Source organism: Bubalus bubalis, chromosome 13, assembly GCF_019923935.1.
Source record: "Bubalus bubalis isolate 160015118507 breed Murrah chromosome 13, NDDB_SH_1, whole genome shotgun sequence".
In the NCBI taxonomy this organism is placed as follows: Eukaryota; Metazoa; Chordata; class Mammalia; order Artiodactyla; family Bovidae; genus Bubalus; species Bubalus bubalis.
This window is the reverse complement of record NC_059169.1, coordinates 14,132,027-14,156,283: the sequence shown is the minus strand read 5'-3', so window position 1 is coordinate 14,156,283 and position 24,257 is coordinate 14,132,027. Positions and strand designations below refer to the sequence as shown.

Genomic DNA, 24,257 nt, shown 5'->3' with positions numbered 1-24,257 from the left:
AAAGCCCAAAAGCCCCAAACTGGAAATCCAAATGGCCCTCAACAGGAGAACAGATAAAATGTAGTGTATTTATACACCACAATATTATAGTACAAACTATGTAAAATGAAATAATATGAATGAATCTTAAAGAAAAATCATAAGCAAAACAAATGACACAAATACTACACGGTGTAGGATTCCACTCATATTAGGTTTAAGAACAAACAAAACTAAATCTAAATAGCCATTGCCTCTGGTTGGGGAGTATGGAGCAATATTGACTTAGGAAAGCCAGAGTCTTCTAGGATATTGGAAATGAAGGATTTCTTGACCTGGGTGGTAGTTACAGATCATACACACACACCCCACATACAGACATACAAATCTGAATATTCACATCTTTGTATACACACATACATTTGATACACACAAATGTATGCACATGTGTAGATACACATATACACATGTATGCATACAGATTCATGCACCTATATACACATGAATACACAATATATACACACAGATCAACATACACAAACACAGCACGTGCATCTGCACACATAAACATGCACGCAGTGCATGTACACAATGCACACGTGTCCATGTGCACACAACTGCATAAACCACCCACACATGCATGCATACTTTTGCATTACACATTCACACATGCATATGTAATATGTATACTCATACACAGAAACAGGAATATGTAAATTGTTCAATTAAGTTTGTGTGTTTTATGTATGCAACCATTCAATCTGGCAACACCATGAAATACAATTCATTCACCCATTCATTTAATAAGTGCTGCTGATTTTGTAATAGACGTAGTTTGGAGCTAACATCAGAATGTAAGCAGCTCTGCAACTGCCTAGAGGCAAATCCTGGCTCCTTCATCACTAATGTGTGACCTGAATCAATGACTTTCACCTCTGCAAAATGCAGAAGAACTGACTGCCGCTTACCTCAGAGATCAATCTCTAGGTTTAAATGAGTTAACACTAGGAAAGCTCTCTGAAAGGTGTCAGGCACACAGTGAATGCCAGCAAAGGGTTTAATGAATCATGTTGCATTAGGCTCTGGTCTCCAAATGTAACAGAACTGACATGCCACCTCCTCTTCTCTAATCATTGATTATTTAGAAAACAAAATAAAACTAAACCAGTAAATATTCCCAAAGTGGGTGAACTTACTGCATTAATTCCCAAGGTTTCCAGTTTCTCCACCAAACTCTGCTCCAAGACGGTTCTTATTTCCTTAGTGAGGGAAGGGTTATTCTTCAAAGTTTTCCTTATATGTATCTTGTTGTCATTTAATTTCTGTTCATTTTCTCTTCCTAAAATAAGGTGTTTATAATGTGTTAAAAGGAATTAAACAAATGTATCAAACCTCTAAGCAGAAAATGGCAAAACACAACTTCTAAACAGCAAGCAAGCATTTATAATGTTTTCAAGTCTTTGAATATTTTAGTCATTCAGCACAATATATAATCTGTAAGTATTATAGCTGTTAAAATTATCTTAAGCCTTCTTCAAAACATCAGGATCTTCAAAGACTTTTTCTTGATTACTCAACCAAATTATAGCTAGATAAGTAGTAATGTGAGAAATAAGTCTCTAGAGAAGCAAAATGGAAAAAAAAATTTTTTAAGTTTAACGTTTTATCCTAAAATTATTTTTACTACTTCCTAAAGAAATCATCCCTCCTAAATCCAGTTAGAATTTAGGTATCATTTAATGAAGAAAAAAGCCTTATTTCTTTTAAATGATTAAGTTTTATGTAATAAAACTTAATGTTAAGTTCACATAAAATTTCAAAATGTGAAGATTATGATCTCTCTCAAAATACTTACCAAAATGAAAAAGAAATTAACAAAAGTCTTAGGAAAAGTAAATTTTGCTTAAAACAACCTAAAGTTTGAAACAAAAAATAACAGGACAGAGTCTCTTAATGTGTCCTTCCTTATTCCTTTTATTTCCTTCCAGAAAAAAAATGTCTTAAGTTTAAGAAGGTTTGGAGAAAGGGGCAGGACTGTATGACCTTGAACAACCGAGTGCTTATGTCAAAGGAAAATGAAGGCTTAGGAAACAGTCTCAGTGCTGGGCAGTTCAGACCCTTAGTGAACACCACAGGCAGATCTGGAGAAGGTGATGATGGTACTATCGTCACTCTGAAGCCTGTTCTCCTAACAAAAGCATTTCACCCAAAGAAAGTGGCACCAAATGCCACTGCCCAGGTCTGGGGCTGCAGGTCCCCACAGAGACTCCACCCTTTCAAGGTCTCACCTGCCTCAGCAGATGGGACTTTTAGGTTCCCATGGCATGTGGATTTGCAGAACATCTTAACAACATGCCTTTTGGTTAAGATGCTTTCTAAACACTAGTTCAATTCCAACAGTAAAGAATATTTCTGTCCAATGTTAAAAAATTTCAGGCAAAATTAGCCACATTATTATTGGTCCATTATATAGAAGGGAAAAACCTGCATAATGATGCTTTTCTACACTTCGCTACCGTGGCTTGCTAAATCAAAATTATGAAATTTTATATGAGTCTATATGGATAAAAGTCAGACGTAATCTTAAATTTTATGTTCTCAGCATTTATGCTGCTGTTTTCCCAATATTCTAAAACTACAAAAAAAAAAAAAAAAAAAAAAGAACTTCTGCCCTAGGAACTGAGTCCATCAAAACCTAGAGGGCTTGGCCTCAGACATGGCTGTCACTGACTTTGGCTGCTGGTTGGTCATCAAGTCTGCAACTGTCTAGGGCTGAAAGTAAAAAGTACCAAGAGAGAGCCTGGAAGTCATAGAGATACTGTTGAATTAGATGTACCTCCTGTCTCAATTAGGCAAAGACAATTCTTTGGCCAGCACCTCAGATATAAAGGAAACAACACAGAAGCCCAGTCCGAAGAGAGGCTACGGGATATGGGGCCACAAGCAGGGGTCACGTGACACCCGGAACAGACTGGCCACAGTCTAGAAGAGTTGCAAGGCTGTTGATAGAGGTAACTGAATTCATTTGCTGGCTGGTCCAAGTTCACCTTCAGCCCTGATGGCAAGTTCATTTTGATGCCTAAGTTCCCCCAAATGATGGGACATTTCCCTCTGTCCTTAAATTCCTTCATAAGTGGGTGCTCACTTTGGAAAGTCATTTGTGAATAATTAGAAAAACTTTTATACGAAGAAGTCTTATGAGCCTGGGGCTGGCAAGACAGAAGCAAGACAAAGAAAGTAGAATAGACAGGAAAAGATAATAAAGATAAACCTTTTCTGTAAAGGTGAAATGAATGACTTGAAAGACGATCAGAACTGAAGATTTTAGGTAAAGCACATATTGTCTCACCAAGATCAAGACAAACTATTCTAGAAATCTGCATTTCCTCTAAATAAAAAACGTAAAGCATGTCCAAGCAGATGGCCAGGCTAACACATAATAGCCCATACATGTAATCAGTTATATCAGACTCATTAACACACCATACCATTCATGGTAAGCAAATAATTGTAGCGTAAAGCAAGTAGTTAAACAAAACAAAAAGCAACACAACAGAATTTCTGAGTTGGAAGGGACTTGATCGTCTACTCAATTTCCTCATTATTCACAGGACTTTAAAACCAGAGAGGTAGAGAATTCCCCAAAGGCCACCCATCCAGTCCTGCAAAGGCTGGACCTGTTTGCCTTCCTCCATCACTTTGTTCTTTGCATTAAACCATGGAAAACAGAAAACCTGGACGTTAGTCCCAGCCACTGTCACTAATTAAACTCAATGACCTGGAGCAAGCTCCTAATCCCCTTGTGTTTCATGTTTCTGAAAAATAAAATAACCCCTGAGATCCCTCCTGGCCCTCACATTCTAACTTTCAACGGAAGTGAGATCAAGTCTGCCTCAAAGGATGAGTTAACTCTTGGTAAAAAGCTGTAGTGTTTTTGCAAATCATTGCCAAAATTCAGCCGCACAAGCATTTGTCTGCAAATGTTAGTACAAGCTGAGGAATTTATTGATGGCAATTAGTCTGCTGCTAGCCGGCTGGCTCCACGGAGGCACTAGAAAGATGCAGTCACTGGTTTCTGTAACAGAGCGCTGGGACTCAGTTGATCCCAGTGGTCTTCAGCACTCACCCATCTCCACTAGAGCTGTGTCTGGACACATGGTGGGCGGCAAAGATGAGTTTCCCAACTCGTCTCCCTAAGTGTGGCAACAGCCAATGATGGTGTTTGCCATCAGCAACGCAAACCTTACATTGTCTGAGTACAAGAAACCTAAAAGAAGCCCAGGCAGAAGATGCAGTGGGTGAAACTTGGAACTGAAATGGTGATGATGGACAAACCAGGATTCCTCTTGGAACCTGGCTGACTCATTTTAAATAGTACGAACTATGTAATTGGAGACACTAGTTTCAAAATTCTGGACCCTATCTATGAACCTCCTGACATATTTCATTGGGATTCTTCCAAGAATAAGGGATCTTGTGTTCCGGACATCAATAAACGATACTTATGAAAGAGCAAGCATGTTATATGCAGGTAAAATGAAAAAATACATCATGCAGATGTTACAGGTATGCATGATTTAGTCCCTTCTCTATCTGTATCCTTATACAAAAAAAAAAAAATTGGGACAAGTCTAGAGAACACAGAAGTTATAACATTAAGAATTTACATATTAGAATGTATAATTTTACTTTTCTTCCTAACAAAAATGATACAACCACAGCCCATATAAATATTAACAATTTGCTTTCTCCTAAAGAAGTAAAATATGGTAAAGCATTACTAAGGAGAAAATTATGATAAACTGATCCAAATATAATTGTTTTAGGATCTCTAAGTCATTAGAAAATACTATTAATAATGTAAATAAGCGTTCACAAACTTTAAAAATTAGTTGATAGGAAATAATTTTTATTATTACTGCCAAATAAAATGAGGAAGCAGTAGTAACTTTAATTAACTCCCCAAACCTATAACAGCTCTCAAATTCTGCCATTGAGATATTCTGTATGTAAATATTCCACATTCAGAGCTTAGATATTATGCCTTCCTTGCTATTAAAAACAATTTTTGAAATGGGCACTTTACTTATTCATTTGGTAGATTCAGGGTATGAGAAATGACTACTGTGGTATGAATATTTTTATATAATAATTTTTATATAATCTGGCACACAACTGTGTCAATCTGTCACCTGATCAGGAAATCTTGGCATTGACATAATGGCTTAAATTTTTTTTTCAAGTTCCCTGACACAGAAAATTCTTACTCATATGCTAAAAAACAGTAAGGCAGGGCAGAACTATAACAGCACATTATGGGAACAGGATGCCAGAATACTACAGACAGACTGGAAATGTAACCCAAACCTAAATGCCTTCCTAATTTTGATACACTACAATAAAGCTCAAGTACTTTCAAAGCTTGGGTTTTAGCATCTAAATGTGATTGATGCAGATATAAACCCTGATCAAGCTCATGGTTACCTTTTTCTTCCTCTGAAAGTTCTTCTATTGGTTCCAGTATGTGCGATGAGAATGCCTGTTCTATTAATGAGGAAAAATAAGAATAGTACAGACAGGACAACAGCAAAGTAAAGTTAGTTCCTTTCAAACAATTTTGAAAGACATCGTTCCATAGTACTTCAAGTGAAGTGAAGTGAACTCGCTCAGTCATGTCCAAGTCTTTGCGACCCCATGGACTGTAGCCTATCAGGCTCCTCCGTCCATGGGATTTTCCAGGCAAGAATACTGGAGTGGGTTGCCATTTCCTTCTCCAGGGATCTTCCCCACCCAGGGATCGAACCTGGGTATCCCGCATTGTAGGCAGATGCTTTTACTGTCTGAGCCACCAGGGAAGCCAGGCCTGAAATAGCAGGCCTGAAATGGGAAAAAAAAAAAAATTAAGGCAAGGCAGTCAGTTAAAGCTGGTTACTTTTCCACAGTATCCGCCCTTTCTATGTATTTTCTGTTAACTCACTCTCAGGAAATTATATTTTTAAGTAATTAGGTTAAAATTTCTTGCTCATCAACTTAGTGCCAGACATAATTTCTTTAAGGCACAAGGACACAACTGCGGAAGTTCTTCTTCACTTATCCCTAAAAATATTTTTGACACAGATATATTTTTCTTATATCATATATATATTTCCCCATATCTTATATATATTTTCTTATATCATATATATATTTCCTTATATCTTGTATCTATATTTTTCCTTTTATCATATATATATTTTTCCTTATATCTTAATCAGATAGCTAAATAGAAAATTATCAAAATAATTTCAATTTCCAAAGATAAAAACATAAAAAATTCCCAGGCCCTGGGGTTCCCACTTCTTGTTCACCCCAGGGCCTTCGAGTAGAAGGACCAGAATAGTAGAAGGTCAAGGAGAGGTCTCTTGGGGTCAGCAGGAGGACTTAGACCCACTCTCATCATACACCTCTGTGTCCCTAAACAATGTTTCACGTGCTCCCAGAGAATCAACAGGGTAAAGCTGTCATCAACAGATGACAGACGAAGGTGGGCTCTTCCCAATCCCACCCCAGAAGAGTGACTGGGGGAGATGAAGTCTCTGGGTGACTTCCCGGGGAAATGTCACCGTGCACACACAAGAAAACACAGGGCAGCATGAATAAAGCAAACCCCATCTATCAGCAGAGGGAATAGGAGGTCAGGGTTGGCTGAAGGTCTAACTAACCACAGAAGTCAGGCTTTAGGCACAGAGGGAAACACAACCAAAAGTCTGGCTTAGGAGGTGCCTGGTTCACTCATTTTCAGCCTGGAGGCTGACACAGGTTGCCTGAACAGAGAGCTGTCCACCTGCTCCCACAAACGGAAGCCATTTCATTCCACCACCAGACCCCAGGGTGGGTGACTGGGGAGGGTAATAGTGGCCAATGATTACTCCCTGGGCTTCCAGGCACAGACCTAAGTGCTTTGCATATATTATATCAGATTTACTACCTCCTACTTTGAAGGTCTTCTAATTTATTAAAGGGTATTTCTGGTACTCTATCTTCAGTTCAGTTCACTTCAGTTGCTCAGCCGTGTCCACCTCTTTGCGACCCCATGAATCACAGCACGCCAGGCCTCCCTGTCCATCACCAACTCCCGGAGTTCACCCAAACTCATGGGCATTGAGTTAGTGATGCCATCCAGCCATCTCATCCTTTGTCGTCCCCTTCTCCTCCTGCCCCCAATCCCTCCCAACATTAGGGTCTTTTCCAATGAGTCAACTCTTCGCATAAGGTGGCCAAAGTACTGGAGTTTCAGCCTCAGCATCAGTCCTTCCAATGAACACCCAGGACTGGTCTCCTTTAGGATGGACTGGTTGGATCTCCTTGCAGTCCAAGGGACTCAAGAGTCTTCTCCAACACCACAGTTCAAAAGCATCAATTCTTCGGTGCTCAGCTTTCTTTATAGTCCAACTCTCACATCCATACATGACCACTGGAAAAACCATAGCCTTAACTAGACGGACCTTTGCTGGCAAAGTAATATCTCTGCTTTTTAATATGCTATCTAGGTTGGTCATAACTTTTCTTTCAAGGAATAAGCATCTTTTAATTTCATGGCTGCAATCACCATCTGCAATGATTTTGGAGCCCAGAAAAACAAAGTCTGACACTGTTTCTACTGTTTCCCCATCTATTTCCCATGAAGTGAATGGACCAGATGCCATGATCTTCGTTTTCTGAATGTTGAGCTTTAAGCCAACTTTTTCACTCTCCTCTTTCACTTTTATCAAGCGGCTTTTGAGTTCCTCTTCACTTTCTGCCATAAGGGTGGTATCATCTGCATATCTGAGGTTACTGATATTTCTCCCGGCAATCTTGATTCCAGCTTGTGCTTCTTCCAGCCCAGCGTTTCGCATGATGTACTCTGCACAGAAGTTAAACAAGCAGGGTGACAAAATACAGCCTTGACGTACTCCTTTTCCTATTTGGAGCCAGTCTGTTGTTCCATGTCCAGTTCTAACTGTTGCTTCCTGACGTGCATACAGATTTCTCAAGAGGCAGGTCAGGTGGTCTGGTATTCCCATCTCTTTCAGAATTTTCCACAGTTTATTGTGATCCACACAGTCAAAGGCTTTGGCATAGTCAATAAAGCAGAAATAGTTTTCTGGAACTGTCTTGCTTTTTCCATGATCCAGCGGATGTTGGCAATTTGGTATCTGGTTCCTCTGGCTTTTCTAAAACCAGCTTGAACATCTGGAAGTTCACGGTTCACGTATTGCTGAAGCCTGGCTTGGAAAATTTTGAGCATTACTTTACTAGCGCGTGAGATAAGTGCAATTGTGCAGTAGTTTGAGCATTCTTTGGCATTGCCTTTCTTTGGGATTGGAATGAAAACTGAGCTTTTCCAGTCCTGTGGCAACTGCTGAGTTTTCCAAATTTGCTGGCATATTGAGTGCAGCACTTTCACAGCATCATCTTTCAGGATTTGAAATAGCTCAACTGGAATTCTATCACCTCCACTAGCTTTGTTCATAGTGATGCTTTCTAAGGCCCACTTGACTTCACATTCCAGGGCATATACAAATATATATACATACACACACACACACATATATATACAATAGCTATATTTAAGTGTTTATAACTAGGCTCTTACAGCTAGTTCAGCAATATAGTCAACATCTCTAACACTGACTATATGGGAGAAATGCATTTTAAACTACTTTCAAATGAACTGTGAGCACACAATGTATCAGTAAATAGGATTCCACCTTAATTCTGAAACATAAACATGGCCGCACCACAAAGGAGCATGTGATTCGAACCCTGTAACGCAAGTGGTGAACACCACAAATGTGCTTTTGAATTTATTATTCAGCATCAAGATTTTAAAGTTATACAGATGAGGAAAAAAATGTGTAACTATGGGTGGTGGTGGATGTTAACTAGATGTGGTGATTATTTTGCAACATATACAAATATCAAATCATTATATTGTATACCTGCAAATAATATAATGTTATATGTTAACTATACTTCAATAAAAAGTTTAAAAATTTTTTAAAAAGTAAGGTTACACATGTATTCTCCTAATTTGAACTGCTGAAAACAGAGATTTAAGAGGATAGCTAATTTCATTTTTTAAGTCACAGTTTATATTTTATTGTAATTTCTGAAAAAGACAAAAATAAAAGTTATGAGGAAAACTTTTATAAAATCTTACAATATCATAATATACATACTTATTATATTATAGGGATAATCCTATGATTTATCTCTCTTGAGTCAGGATTAGTGGTCAAAACCTGACATTTCCTGCGGTGGTGCAGAAGGCAGGGGAAGGACAGATTCCTGAATCTGGACTCCTACAATAATAAAGGCTGAGGAAGTGAGGTTGACCAGATCCCAGAGCACCGAAAGCAGGCTGACGTCCCAGATTTGGGACGGAAGGCCTGCCATCCTCATGCTTTATAAGCCATAGGTCCAGCCTCCGGTTCTGTCCTGAGCTGAGACCTCCAGGGTAAGAGTTGAAATGCCCAGAGGCTTCCAGAAAAATCTTTATGTCAGTCTCCCACCATTACCTCCAGAAGAAAAACCCCCAGTTCTTCACCCAGCCCTTTCTCCACTGGCTGACTTTGTTGGACTTCATCGCCCTACCCTAGAAGCTAATATATAGCCCGTGCATGCTCAGCGACTTCTGCTCCAAAGGCCTTGCCTCATCCACCCTGACCACAGCCCAGTGGAGTAGCCAAGACTTTTCTCCCCATCTGGCAAACAAGGAAACCCAAGTCCATGGTCTCATGACTCAACCATGAATCCAGACTCTTTCCAAACTCCAGGCTCTTGGCCATGAAGCTCCAATGCCTTCCCACTGATGCCCGTGGGGTTTGTCTTCCAGACATCGCCCAGCCAGAACCTGAGCTCATCATGTTCTGGCCTTTCTCTCTCCTTTGCTCCCCAATCACTGGCACAGCCTTTCCACCAATCCCATAGAACGGCTGTTATGTTCACTCCCTCCCATTTCATCACTGTAACCCCAATCCCTAGGTAAGGAATCTCTTGTTGTTTAGTTACTCAGTTGTATCCGACTCTGCAACCCCACAGACAGTAGCCCACCAAGCTCCTCTGTCCATGGGATTCTCCAGGCAAGAATACTGGAGTGGGTTGCCATTTCCTTCTCCAGGGGATCTTCCTGACCTAGGGACTAAACTCACATCTCCAGCTTGGCAGGCAGATTCTCTACCACTGAGCCACCTGGGAAGCCTGTCAAAAAGGAGAGGAGACCATTCAAGGACAGACTAGGAATCTCTCAGACTATGTCTAACATCACCAACTGATCTCCCAGCTCAGATTCTTTGAATTCTTCCTACAGCCCAGCTCTCCAATCCTGCCATGCTCAGTCTCTGAACATTCAGCAGCTATGAAATGCCACAAGAAAGACCCAAACAGCTTCAGTCCATCACTCAGTGGTTGCCATAAGCAACCTCAACCAGCATCCCTCCAATCTCTTCTGCACATTCCCCACTCTGTCAACAAATTCATTGGCACCAATAATTCACTTCCAGTGCTCTCCTGCCACTTTTTGCTGCTAATTTCTGCCTGTCTCCACGGAGAGGAGCAGCTAGTACCCCTCTCCCTAGGGCAACGCATATCTTATAAGTGTTCACCTTGACTCTGAACAACTCCAGAATGCCTCTCCCAGCTCTAAAACCCCTAGTCAGACCTGCTGAGACCTCTACTGCAGCTGCCTCTGAGATCAATGTCCCTTTAACACCCAACCCTGCTTCTCTCACGGGTGTCATCTGAGAGCAGTGCCCAAATCTCACCTGCAAACCTCCACCCCGCAGCCTGTGTCTCGGGGAACCCAACCTCAGCTGGTGAGTAATCATGAGATTTTTCATGGTAAAGGACCTCATCAAGGTTTATGATAGAACAAAAGGAAAGACAGAGAGGAAGCTGGGCTAATTAATGTTGTGCAATCTGTGACCAACCCTCCCTGTCCTCTCCAACCTCCTTCCCCCCCCACCCCCAGCACCTGGGGAAGCTGCCATGCCTGGGGGCGGGGGCAGTGGGCCCCCGCCAAGCCGGCTCCTCACTCCTAACCATTGAGATGCTCACAAATCAGCTTTGATCCCAATCCAAGGGCTGTGGGCCTCATGCCAGGCTGGCATTTAAAATGAGCATTTCAATCACAGCAGATGCCAGCAAGGGAGCATGGCTAATTCATGCAGCCCCAGCCTGGGCAGGGTGGGATCCACATGGAACACGATGCTCTAAAACTGACAGACTTGTTGGGACCCTGGAATCAGCCCCAGATAGCATTCCATGCTTACCATACGTGTCCCTGCTCAGGCACCAATAATATAAAACAATGAAAACACGGCCCTCATATAATGTCAGATAGGAAGCTAGCAAAAACAAAGGGGAAACAAAAGAAACTAAAATACATGTTGATATACAAAAAGAAATAGCCAGCAATGCCTTATAAAAATCAACCCTAAAAAAGGAGGCAACAGAGAGATATTAACCCGACATAAATAATATGAATAGACAATAATTGTTAGAAATGATTTCCTCCTATATTCATATATAATTCATATTGAATATATTCATATATTTCTCTCTGTTACTGGTTCAAAGGAAAAAAACCCTGCATGTTCTAAACACTTGAAGATAATAACATCCAATATGTGAAGAATTTATGCATTACATATTACAAACACACACCCAAGGGAACCAATCCCCCTGAAATGATCTTAGGAAAAAAATCAGGGCCAGTAAACACTTCATGAATCAGTCAGTGAGTAAAGAGAATAATTACAAAAGGCCATCATACATGAACCACAATATTTCTGAAGACAAAAAGTCCAACTCAACTGGCCATGGATTTAAGTCCAAAGTAAAAGGCTAAATAGAGAAGTGGAATAAAGTAATCATTAGATTCCAGAAACATTTGTAGGTAAGACAGGAAAAAGATGGTCCCCCTCCCACTTTAAATCACTTAACACACAGCAGACCACAGGAAAACAATATATTGAAAACATACCATAAAAACTGCTAGCACCTTAGTTGCATAAAGATATGTTTATAAATATTCACCCTGTCTACTGGATCATGTTAATAACAATTATTACCCTGTGACCTGGTCCAAGACCTGGATCCTGGCAGCAATTTCATCCAGGGGTTCCTACTTTTTCCTTTGGTTTCCATCACGTGTCTTTTCTAGATTTTCTCAACCAATCCCTGCAACTGTTTGCTTAAAAAAGGTGACTGGCTGCCACATTCAAAGTTATACAAACAATCACGTATGCCCTGTGGCATGTGCTGGTTGGCTGGTCTAGTAGGAAAGTCACCCTCTTTCCCAATACCTACTACTTTCCACCAAAAATCACAAATGCTCCAAGAACTACTCAGGGTTAAAAATCTCTACTTGTGAGCCCAGCAATAGATACATTTTCTACTTTATGGCTGGTAGGTTTGACTAGTTCATAGTAGCATTACATAGGAAGACTGCAGTTTTATTAACTATTTTGCATTCATCAAAATGTTTTGTTTGCATAAATAACCCCCACAGAAGCACTTTTCAGTTAATAAGTTATCTAACTCAGGTGGAAACTGTATATAAAATGCTGAGACTTTGCTGAAACTTACCATGTGCCATTGTTAGACTTGACTTCGTATCCAGTGTCTGGGGGGCTGGGGCATTCACTGAAAAAGCATAAAAATGTAATTACAGGGTCCTGTATTTATAGCATTAACATCTGAACGTGAGGATAAACTGAGTATTCATCAAATTAGTCAAGGTATATTAATACACAGATCATGAGGGGACAAATGTTTCAAATGACAAAGATAGCACCAACTAACCTAAACCAAATTTATAACAATTTGAAATACAATCCACCCTTTTCAAATATACAAGTCAGTGGGTTTTAATACAGTCACAGAGGTACAACCACAGAGGTTATGGTTATGGGACAACCATAACCACTCGCAAGTTTTTGAACATACTCATTACATGTACACCTCCCCAAATACCCACGTCTATTAGCCTCATCTCTCCCTCCCTGCAGGCCCGGGCAACCAAAGATCTACTTTCTATCTCTATGGATTTGCCTAGTCTTTACTTATATTATAAATGGAATTATACAATTAGTTATGTGACCTTCTGTAGTCCGCTTACTTTAACTTAGCATCATGTTTTCATGTTTCATCCATGTTGAAGCACGTGTCAGCATTAGCATGTATTTTTATGGCCAAATAACATCCCATTTTGTAGATAGACCACATTTTATTATCTATTCATTAGTTGATGGCCATTAGGGCTTTTTCCACTTTGGGGCTATTAAGAATAATGCTGTTATGAATATTCATGTACAATAAACCAATTTATAAGACTACCCCAATCACTGGGCTGAAAGACACCTTTTAAAGGCATTAATTCAGCTACAGCCTTTAAAAGAGTATACCTGATTCAAGTAAGACAACACTCTTTACATCAAAATATCTCAGAAAATTAGATTCTACAGCCTCTCTTCCAATACTGACAATTTCTATCTGAGGTTCCTCTCTCAACTATTTGTCTATTAGTTTACTGACTTTTTCCATAGCTTATTAAAAACAGATCTTTAATTCTAATCCTATCTAAGAAATACTGGTCACAAGCCCTAGCTACCCCTGTAGGCATAGAATTTCATCTTTACAATGGCTGGTGTGAAAGTGTTCAACTTCTAACTATGGGTAAACTGCTAACGATTCTGGAAATATGGCCTTCGAACCCATCTGCAACTTGCTAAGCTAGATCCAGGTTTGACAAACTACAGTCTATAAGACACACCAACACCTGCCTGTTTTTGTAAATAAAGTTTTATTGGAACATGTTATCATTTCAATGGGCTTCCCAGGTGGTGTTAGTGGTGAAGAACCCACCTGCTAATGCAGGAGACTAAGAGGTGCAGGTTCAATCTCTGGGTCAGGAAGATCCCCTATTAGGACTGCATGGCAGCCCACTCCAGTATTCTTGCCTGGGAAATCCCATAGACAGAGGAGCCTGGCGGGCTACAATCCATGGGGCCGCAAAGAGTCAGACACAACTGAAGCAACTTAGCACGACGGTTCCAATACTGTGCTGCTGCTGCTGCTGCTGCTAAGTCGCTTCAGTCATGTCCAACTCTGTGTGACCCCATAGACGGCAGCCCACCAGGCTCCCCTGTATTGTGCTAAGTATAATTAAAATATAAACAATAATAATTGAATGTCTTGTAATTTTTCCATACGTCTTTGAAATGCTTCTGTTCTCCCCTTAGCTCTACTCTTGGCACTTTAACTGCCCTCTCCTTCTCAGCATCTCTCAACCTCTTCAGCTTCCAGGACCAACATCAACAGGCCTCAAGAAGCAGTTGAGCATTTAAAACCATCAGCCCTTTCCAGTCAATTGTGCCCAGTTCCCAAACATGCTCATCAGTGTCCTTTCATCACTACAAGTCCTGGGCCCACATGCATGGCCGTTCCGTGCCCGGCCTTGGGGCAGGCCCTCCCTTAGTATTCAGATCCTGTTCACACGCTTTCCTGAATGGAACAAAAATATTTCAACTAATATTAAGAAGACAATCCATCCATTTCTCAACTGTACAGATGATGTCTTTTTGGATTCTAGCCAAATCCTGACAGCTCTGGAAGACAGCGGTGCTGTGACTTTGTGAGTGACTGACCCAAGGGCCTTGGGTCAAACCCTGCAGCACGAGGTCTCAGAGATGCCAAAATGTGGTGATCACGACACACAGTCACATCGTCACAGTGCTTTGCCTTGGGACACCCAGAGCACACACCGGGGTGACGCCAAGGAATGTTTAGCCATTCCTTTATTAGGCAAACTGTCAAGGTAATAGGTATGGCTAACCAAAACCACCACAAAACCACACAGACATTTATAATAGTGGGTTTTAGAACCAGGTCAAGGCCAGGAATCAAAATAGATCATTATGTAATCTCCAAACACACTGATGTTCTAAGAATCATCTCTAAAAAGAATAAGCAGAAGTTATATATGGGTTTAAGCACTTTAAAACTATCTTTAGAACCGTGAGCCCATTACAGAAACTTACTTGGTACCGTTGGGGCAGTTGGCTTAGATTCAAAAGTTTGCCAGGTTAAAAGATTCCCTGAAATTAAAAAAAGATAAATTAATAACAAAACCCACAAGCTATGGGTTATATTTTGCTAGTGTACATCCTAATATTTTCCCCAAAAATACAATACATGAAATGTACCAACATGTAGCGACTTACCCAACAAAGATGTTTAACATAAATCCCTTCAAAGTTAACTTTTTCCTAAAATTATTTTTCAAATATTTATCCCAATTATTCAGGTATTCCTAATTATCTGAACTGTAACTATTTCAAGAGAAGTTACAGGGAACTACCACCCTTTCCAAAACTTGATCTTAAAACAAGGAAACCAAGTGTGCAGGTCAACATACAGGCCAATCTCATTTTACTACACTTTATTGTACTTTGAAGATACTGCACTTTTACAAATTGAAGGTTTGTGGCAACACTGTGTTGTCAGGTGATGGTCAGCATTTTTAGCAATACAGTATATGTTCATTTTTTTAGACATAATGCTATTGTACACTTAATAGACTATGGTATAGTATAAGCATAACTCATATACACTGGAAAATAAAAAACAATTGTGTGACTTGCTGTATTGTGATTACCGGTTGTATTGCAGTGGTCTACACCTGAACCTGCAATATTTCCAAGACATGCCTGCATTTCTCATGACCCCAGAAACAGGGAGGAAATGCAACCCATACATATACCCAGTACCAATTCCCAGTTGGCATCCCTCAAGTAGACAAAGATGCCCTACTATCTGAGACAGATGGGAACCAAGACTGGGACCACTCAGAAGGCAATCAGGCAGAAGGCAAGCTTGATGCTATGATGGGAGACTGTACTTCTGACTCCCATCCCGCTTCTAGACCAGTTCCTGAATGTTGTGGAGATGGGTGGCTATCATTGCTATTTTCAGTAGGCTGTATATCCCCCCACTATGCTTAGAGCAAACCCTCAACCCCAGCCGGCCATAACAAAGAATCGCGCATCAAGCCTCCATAGCACTTTAGGATAATTAAGAGTTTACTATCAATAACAATAGCCAACACTGATGAGTATTTAACAGGTGCTCTTTACATATTTTCCCATTTAATCCTCATAACAAGTCTATGATGTAAATACTACTAATACTCCAGCTTCTGAGCTGAGGAAACTGGGGCAGAGGCTCACAAAGCTACAAAGTGCCAGAGATGGGAGCTGATCCCAGCCTGCCTGTGGACTCTGCGCTTTTAATCCTAAATCATCTAACTGCACATTCATCCAGGGGTACAGTTACTGAGCATGTATTATGTGCATAACAATACTCTGATAAAAAGCACAGGAGACCATTTGATGACAGATTAGGTATTTGAAATTCTTCAACTCTCTGGGTTGTGGTAACAGAGCTCCCAAGTCAAAAAAACTAGAGGAATGTCATCTTAGCACCCGTGAACCGTCTCAGCCCCACATTCACCAATGTTCAGCACACCATTAGGATGGCCCACCTTGCCTTCAGCACTGGGATCCTGGTCCACTTACCTTTGGGTTCACTGACACTGTTTAACGGTTTACTGGTGAACTCTTTAATCTGCAAAGAAGAATAGTCTTTCAGCGATCCATGTTTGAAACTAGACAGGGATGTACTGGATGATCCACAGATACTCGGCTCAGTAAATGAACCTTTTCACTAAATGCCCCAAAGACACAGGACATGTGGACTTTAATGACATGGAGACAAACGTTTTATAAAAGCAGCATTTGGATTCAGCTGCTTCTCAAAGGAATTAGCGAAAGAAATTCTTAGGTGCCTTCACATTTATCCTGATTTTTAACTGAAAAAATCTAATTGCTCTACAGTATTTCAAAAATACCTTTTAAAAAATTATTTTATTGACTTGGACACACAACCACGGTGGGGTGGGAATATATTCTATCTTCATCTTATCCAACTTACAAATGCTCTAAAGACATATGTTCTTAAATAAGTTGTACTGGTTACAGAAAAATGGTGCCAATATACAAACACCAAAATACCTGCTGTCTCTGAGTGATGATCAGCTCATTCTGTTCCTGGAGCCTCTGCCCTAGCTCTTCTATCCTTTTCTTGTAGAAGACATTACTTGCATTTAGATCGTCTATCATTGAAGTTCGAAGTTTCTCTATATGTGACAGGAGCTGCAAGAAAACGAGGAAGAAAGGTATACATATGGAACCTGCATGTAAATTTCTTCTTTCTGCAGTTTGTATGTACAAACCCCGCCTTCTCACTGGCTTACGTCATCTGCACAATGACTAACTCTCTGATCACCGTGTCCCCAAGGCCCTGGCTGTTACAAGGGGCTTCATCTCTGTTCCCAGGGAGCTCACGGTCCAAAATAGACAACACTGATCATGTGAACGGCATAGTAACCCATTACATGAAATCACATGGGATGGAGTGAGGATAATGGACTGGGCCACCCACAGAGCAACTCGGACCCCAGGCAGTCCTGTCCTTACAAGTCCACACATATCATCCCAGCTGGAAAGCATACTCCCCCAGCCAGAGAGCCCAACTTAATTATTTTATACACCTAGCAGTCTCTGTCCCTTGGCAGGTTCTCAATAAATATTCATTGAGAAATGAAAGGGGGTTGGGGGTTAAGGAAAAGAGGAAGAGAGGAGGAAGAAGGGTAGGGAGAGGGTAGAAAGGATGGATGGAGGAAGGGAAGAGAAGGAAGGGAAGCACAGGGCAGATACATCCAAAGATGCACAGATTCATCTCTAGAGGGAATATCAGTTCTGGACAAGAATTCAAGAAAAGGGACTTCCCTGGTGGTCAAGGCTAAGATTCATGCTCCCAATGCAGGGGACCTCGGTTTGATCCCTGGTCAGGTAACTAGATCCCACAGACCACAACTAAGATCCTGCATGCTGCAACTAAGACCCAGCCCAGCCAAATTAATTAACTAAATATTTTTTGAAAAAGAATACAAGAATTTGGTTTCAAAAATTCAAGGAAACATTCTTAAAGCAATTTCAGATGTTGCTTAAAAGGAGGAGAAAAAACCCTTGGTAAATGGCACGAAGGATGTTCCAAGCCTGTGGCCTAGGAATGGAGACAGGGACCTGCAGGTCAGAAAAGGTGGGTAACTGTGTTGAGAGGCGCACAGAGAGAGCCTGGAGCAGCATTTCCTAACTGGAGAGGTTCATTTGTTTTTTAAACAAAGACTCAACATATTTTAGGGGCTAAAACATTAAGCACATCTTGTTGAATCTACACCACAGCATCGTGGATACATGTTTTGACCCCGTTGTTCAGATGGGGAAACTCAGGTCTAGAGAGGTAAGTAGCTGACCCACATGCAGACAGCTGGAGGAGGGAAGAACCTAGACCTCAGCTTTCCTGTCTTCCAAGTCCACACTCTCAAACTTAGTGTCTGTGTCATGAGATGTGTTAAGAAATTGTGCATGCGTGCTTAGCTGCTCAGTCTTGTTTGACTTTGTGACCCTATGGACTGTACCCCGCCAGGCTCTTCTGTCCTTGGGATTTCCCAGGAAAGAGTACTGGATCGGGCTGCCATTTCCTCCTCCAAGGGATCTTCCTGACCCAGGGACGGAACCCGTGTCTCCTGCACTTTCTGCATTGGCAGACAGATCTTTACCGATGCGCCACTTGGGAATCCTTATTCACAAGAGTGAACAAGAATGAACCCTAAAATAATGGTGGATTTTGGGGGACAATGACATATCAATATAGGTTCACCAGTTGTAACAAATGTATCACTCTGGTACAGGGCGTTGATAATGCAGGAGGCTGTACATGGCAGGGGTATGGGGGGCGGGGTATTTGGGAACTCTGTGTATTTTCTCTTCAATGTTTCTGTGAACCTAAAACTACTCTAAAAACAATCTAATTTACATTTAACAGACACATAACAAAAACAACAACAAAAAGTTAAAGCTCTCCACCAATACATAGCAGGGTCTTCCCTCTGAAGGGCTGTGTGCTCATATGAGGCCAGACAAACAATAGGTTGAACCAAGTTACAAAGGTTACCTGAGTAAAGACTAGAAAGAAACCTTACATATCCCAATGGATGCCAACAATCTCAATGGCAGAAGAACACTTTCAAGAACCTTCCCCACATTTTCCCCACTGTAAGAGTGCCCCCTACAAAATAGTCTGGGAAATCCTGAGCAGGAAAGTAGGAGAAGCTAATAAAAATGTCCAGGGGTCTGGGGGGGCGTTTAGGATCAACAATATGGGGACTCATTGCAGGACCCAAAAAGAAGGAGGACATAAGAAAAATGATGGGATGGCATCCTTTTGATACTGGAATTAAGAACTGACCAAGAAGGTACAGAAAGAGTCGCTGAGAGAGGAATGTGCTAGTCTAAGATAGGGACTAGCCAGAAGTTATTTCAAAAAGCTGGTGGCCCTGGAGCTCATTTCTTTTCCTTTTTTAATTAATTAATTTTTGGTTGCAGTGCATCTTCATTGCTGCAGGAGGGCTTTCTCTAGTTGGGGCGAGCAGGGGCTACGCTTCATTGCAGTGCCTGGGTTTCTCATTCCAGTAGCTTCTCTGGGTGTGGACCACGGGCTCTAGGCACGTGGGCTTCAGTAGTTGCAGCTCTAGGGCCCTAGAGTGCAGGTGCACGGGCTTAGCTGCCCTGTGGCACATGAAGTCTTCCCAGACCAGGGATCGAACCTGTGTCCCCTGCATGGGCGGGCAGATTCTTATCCACTGTACCACCAGGGAAGTCCTAGAGTTCACTTCTTATGACTTTCTACCACTGCGAGTTTTACATTTTTTTTCTCTACCAGCCACATCACTCCATTCTGCTGCCCTTTTACCGCGTGACCATTCTACAACGTCCTGAGCTCTAAGAGTCTTCTGTTGGGCGGAAAAGGGTGTGCCGCCATTTACCTGTGGTTCCCTTTTAACTCCTACCACTGTTATTTTAAAACAAAACCAAAAAAAAAAAAAAAGACTGCCAAGAATTTAGGTAAAGCAATAAAAAGTTGGCAAACGCAACTTCCTGTAAGCAGAGAAATACAATATGTGCATTGTAGGAACAGTAGGCACCAATCATGTGGAATAATTGATAGTCAGGTCTCGGGCACTGATTACTAAACCTGAGGGAATTCGCCCCTCTGCTGGGGTTTAAGAGGAATAAAGGGAGAAGCAAGGAGCTTCTGAACAAGCAAAGCCAGCAGACAAGGGAGCAGCGTAGCCTGGTGGCAGCGCCAAAACTCCACGCTCCCAGCACACGGGGCGAGGTGCCTCCCTCAGAACCAGACCTTCCCTTCCTCTCTGTCACCACCTGCAGGGGCCAGCTGGAAAACTCTACAGCTTACACAGTAGTCTAGCCAGAAAGCCACTGAAATTCCCACAGCTGCCTGGAACGCGAGAGGCTTAAAGGAGCAAGGGCTAAAATCCCCTATTAAAAACGAAACCTGAATTTCTGTCCCTAAACCCCCGTGTGCTAAAGAAGCCATGAAGAATAAAAGTAGGACTTCAAATCATAAGAGCAGTGGTTCAAACCATGGATCTGAAACACAATGATCTGGGGTCTGCTGCCATTGTTATTGGTGTTTATTTTTTTCCAAACTCTGCATGTCCCAGACTTACCTGCCGAATCAGACACTCAGAGAGTGGAGCTGGGCAGGGGCATTTTAGAAAAGAGTCTCGGGAACTGCTGCCTTAGAGCATCTCAAAGGAAAGATTCAGGGTTCTTACAGAAAAGCAACTGCTCTAAGTTGTCACTGGCTATTTCCCTCCCCTGCTGGCTAAGTGCCTCAAGAATGACAGGCGAGCAAGGCAGCGGGGCAGATAAGCAGGGACCCGAGGTTAAGAGGACCTGGATTTATATATCACGCTCACACTAAAAGACAGCTCTTTCCACCCTGCTCTTCTGCCCCCTACAATCAGCATCTCTCTCTCCACAAAAAAAAAAAAAAAATGGCTGAGTGATCCCCTTGTTGGCCACCTATCAACCTTCTGCATTCATTTAGCAAATATTTAGTAAGCCCCTAAGAACTGATGCTTTCAAACTGCGGTGTTGGAGAAGACTCCTTAGAGTCCCTTGGACTGCAAGGAGATCCAACCAATCCATCCTAAAGGAAATCAACTCTGAATATTCATTGGAAGGACTGATGCTAAAGCTGAAGCTCCAATACTTTGGCCACCTGATGCAAAGAGCCAACTCACTGGAAAAGACCCTGATGCTGGGAAAGACTGAGGGCAGGAGGAAAAGTGGGGGGACAGAGGATGAGATGGTCGGATGGCATCACTGACTTGATGGACATGAGTTTGAGCAAACTCAGGGGGATGGTGATGGACAGGGAAGCCTGGCACGCTGCAGTCCATGGGGCCGCAAAGAGTCAAACACAGCTGAGCAACTGAACAAGAACAATGAGCACATTTTAGGAACATTATTAGATTCTGGGAATAGAGTGCAGGAGTAAACAGAGGCCTTCCCTCGAAAGGCTAATGATCTGGCTGGACAGACAGACAATAAACAAGTAAACAAATAAACTACTTTAAATAGTGATCAGTAAGAGTTACACTTGTGAAATGAAGAGAATAATTAAGGGAGAGGATCGCTTCCCTGGATGGAGGGGTCTTGGGTGACTTCAAGTGTCTTAAAGGAGGAGAATGAAGGCAGGAGCGATGCTCTCCTATTGGCCTTGAAGAAGTCACAGTCAGGTTGTGAACTGCGGAGCTGAGGGTCTCACTCCACCCTGACTCCCACGGCTGACCGTGGGGAACTGCACATTGCCAACCATCTGAACAGGCTTCAGAGAGGCCCCAGAGCCCCAGAGGAGACAACTCGGCTGACACCTCCAATGCAGCTCGTGAAACCCCAAGCAGGAGACCCAGCTAAGCCGTGCCTGGACTCCTATCACATGGAAACTGTGACATACTAAATCTGTGGTAATTTGCAACACGGCAGAGAAAACTAGGGTTTCCCTGGTGGCTCAGACGGTAAAGAATCTGCCTGCAATGTAGGAGATCTGGGTTTGATCCCTGGGTCGGGAAGATCTCCTGGAGAAGAGGAGAATGGCAACCCACTCCAGTACTCTTGCCTGGAGAATTCCATGGACAGAGGAGCCTAGTGGGCTACAGTCCATGGGATCACACAGAGAGTAGGACACGACTGAGTGACTAACACTTCCACTTTCAGAGAAAACTAAATCAGAGGAGAAGGAGCCAGCCACATAAGGAACAAGGGGAAGGACCTCCCAGAAGTAAAAAAAACCACGTGTACAAGGAGAAAAAGGCTGGGTGTTCTATAAATTACCAGAAGGCCATCATAGCTAATATAGTAAGTTGAGAGAGAGGATCAGGACGAGCTGAGCAGCCAGGTTGTTCTGTCTGCTCTGCAGAGAGTAGATTACAAGAGAGGAAGGCTGGAACTGGGAGACTGGATAGGGGGCCCTTTTAGAAATGCTGGGAGCTCAGTAGAGAAGCAATGGAAGCCATAGAAATGTCCGGAAGAACATGGATATGAGATACTCGGCAGGACCCATCAATAGCCTGGAACTGGGAGTTGAGGAGGAGAAGGGAATCAATGTCTGCATCTGAGTGGACGAGGATGCCATCAACCAAAAAGAAAAAGATGTCTGGGAATAAACCCAAGGACCTCATTTTAGACACATCACATTTAATAAGTTGTGCAGATGCCGAGTACCAAGCTGGCTATTGTGTCTGGAGCTCAGAAGGGTGGGTTAGGTTGGAGAAATTAATTGGGTGTTATATCTACTCATAGCCCAGCCACTATTCCCCTTTAACAAACTCTCTCTGTCCAATTGCTGGAGCAATAGAACCATGAGAAATAAGTTTCTGTTGTTTATCAGCCACCCAGTCTATCCTGTTTGCCCAAAAGGGGATACAAAGGACTATAAAACACATACAATTTAAAGTGAAAAAATAAACAGATGTTTTCCTACCTAAAAATCTCAAATAAATTTATTTTATATTTTTGCACTATTATAAAAGCATCTTAACACTTAAATTTCTGATGTACCTAGCAGAAAGGAAATAGGTGTTACAATTAATTTTTGTTTTCATTAAATGACTTAAAAAGTGACTTTAATATGAACAATCCTCGTTTTTATAGATAGACCTGGAGATACTGTGGGTTAAGTTCCAGATCATAGCAATAGAGCCAAATTGCAACAAAATGAGTTGCATGAATTTTTTAGTATCCTACTGCATGTAAAATTTATGTTACACTACATTGTGGCCTATTAAGTGTGCAGTAACATTATGTCTTAAAAAACAATGTACATGTTAACTAAAAATACTTTATTGCTAAAAAATGCATCATCTGACAATGCAGGGTTGCCACAAACCTTCAATTTATAAAAAACACAATTATCTGCAAAGTGCAATAAAACAAGGTAGGCCTGTATTCAAAACTTAGATTGCCACTCTGTAAAGCAGAAAAATTAGAAATATGTATTCAACAATGAAGAAGAGATTAACTGATGATACATCAATAAGATCATCATGGAGTCATGAAAAAAAATTGAAAATGCTTATGATATATTAAATTAAAATGTATAAAGTTATAGATATAAAGCATAATTTTAAAACTGTGAGACAAATTATATATACGGGCTTCTATACCTAAAGAAGCACATTTACAGCATCAAAAAGACTGAAGAAATTATAACAAAGCAGTAGCACTGGTTATCTTTGGTATTCGAATTATAAGTAATTTAAGTTTTTGTTATACATTTCTCTACAAATTGTTTTCAGTGGACAAATCTTATCTTTATTATAAAGAGAAAAAATACTCTTTTCGGAAAGACCCACTTTTTATGGGCCATTAATTTCTTAATCTTACCCGGCTCTTTTCTTTCTTGTGTTCTTGATGAAGAGCCTGAACACGAGCTGTCCACTTGCTTTCCTGCAAAACAGTAAAACCGGAGAAATTCAGGTACAGCTATAATAATGACGGGCTTCCCAGGTGTCACTAGTGGTAAAGAACCTGCCTACCAATGGAGGAGAAATAAGAGATGCGGGTTTGATCCCGGGGTAGGGAAGATCCCCTGGAGGAGGGCATGACAACCCACTCCAGTATTCCTGCCTGGAAAATTCCATGGACAGAGGAGCCTGGCGGGCTATGTCCATAGGGTCGCAAAGAGTCAGACATAACTGAAGCCACTTAGCATGCACTCATAATAATGACGTCTACTCAGAACGAGAGCTTCTTTTTCAGTGA

The 24,257-nt window shown here is 41.5% G+C and overlaps 1 protein-coding gene across 5 annotated transcripts in view; it reads right to left on the bottom strand.

Moving 5' to 3' along the window:
• Window positions 1-24,257, bottom strand: part of DZIP1 (DAZ interacting zinc finger protein 1) — a 51,445-nt gene that overhangs the window by 10,839 nt on the left and 16,349 nt on the right. For 4 of the 5 annotated variants that reach the window (XM_044927145.2, XM_044927146.2, XM_025262671.3 and 1 more), the window contains exons 10-16: window positions 23,880-23,942; window positions 17,076-17,216; window positions 16,581-16,629; window positions 15,045-15,101; window positions 12,592-12,648; window positions 5,464-5,523; window positions 1,176-1,318 (exon numbers count right to left, since the gene is read on the bottom strand). In XM_044927145.2, coding sequence (XP_044783080.2) covers window positions 1,176-1,318; window positions 5,464-5,523; window positions 12,592-12,648; window positions 15,045-15,101; window positions 16,581-16,629; window positions 17,076-17,216; window positions 23,880-23,942 — 570 coding nt within the window. The remainder of the gene's footprint in view (window positions 1-1,175; window positions 1,319-5,463; window positions 5,524-12,591; window positions 12,649-15,044; window positions 15,102-16,580; window positions 16,630-17,075; window positions 17,217-23,879; window positions 23,943-24,257) is intronic. The other variant, XM_044927148.2, reaches the window with a different exon arrangement.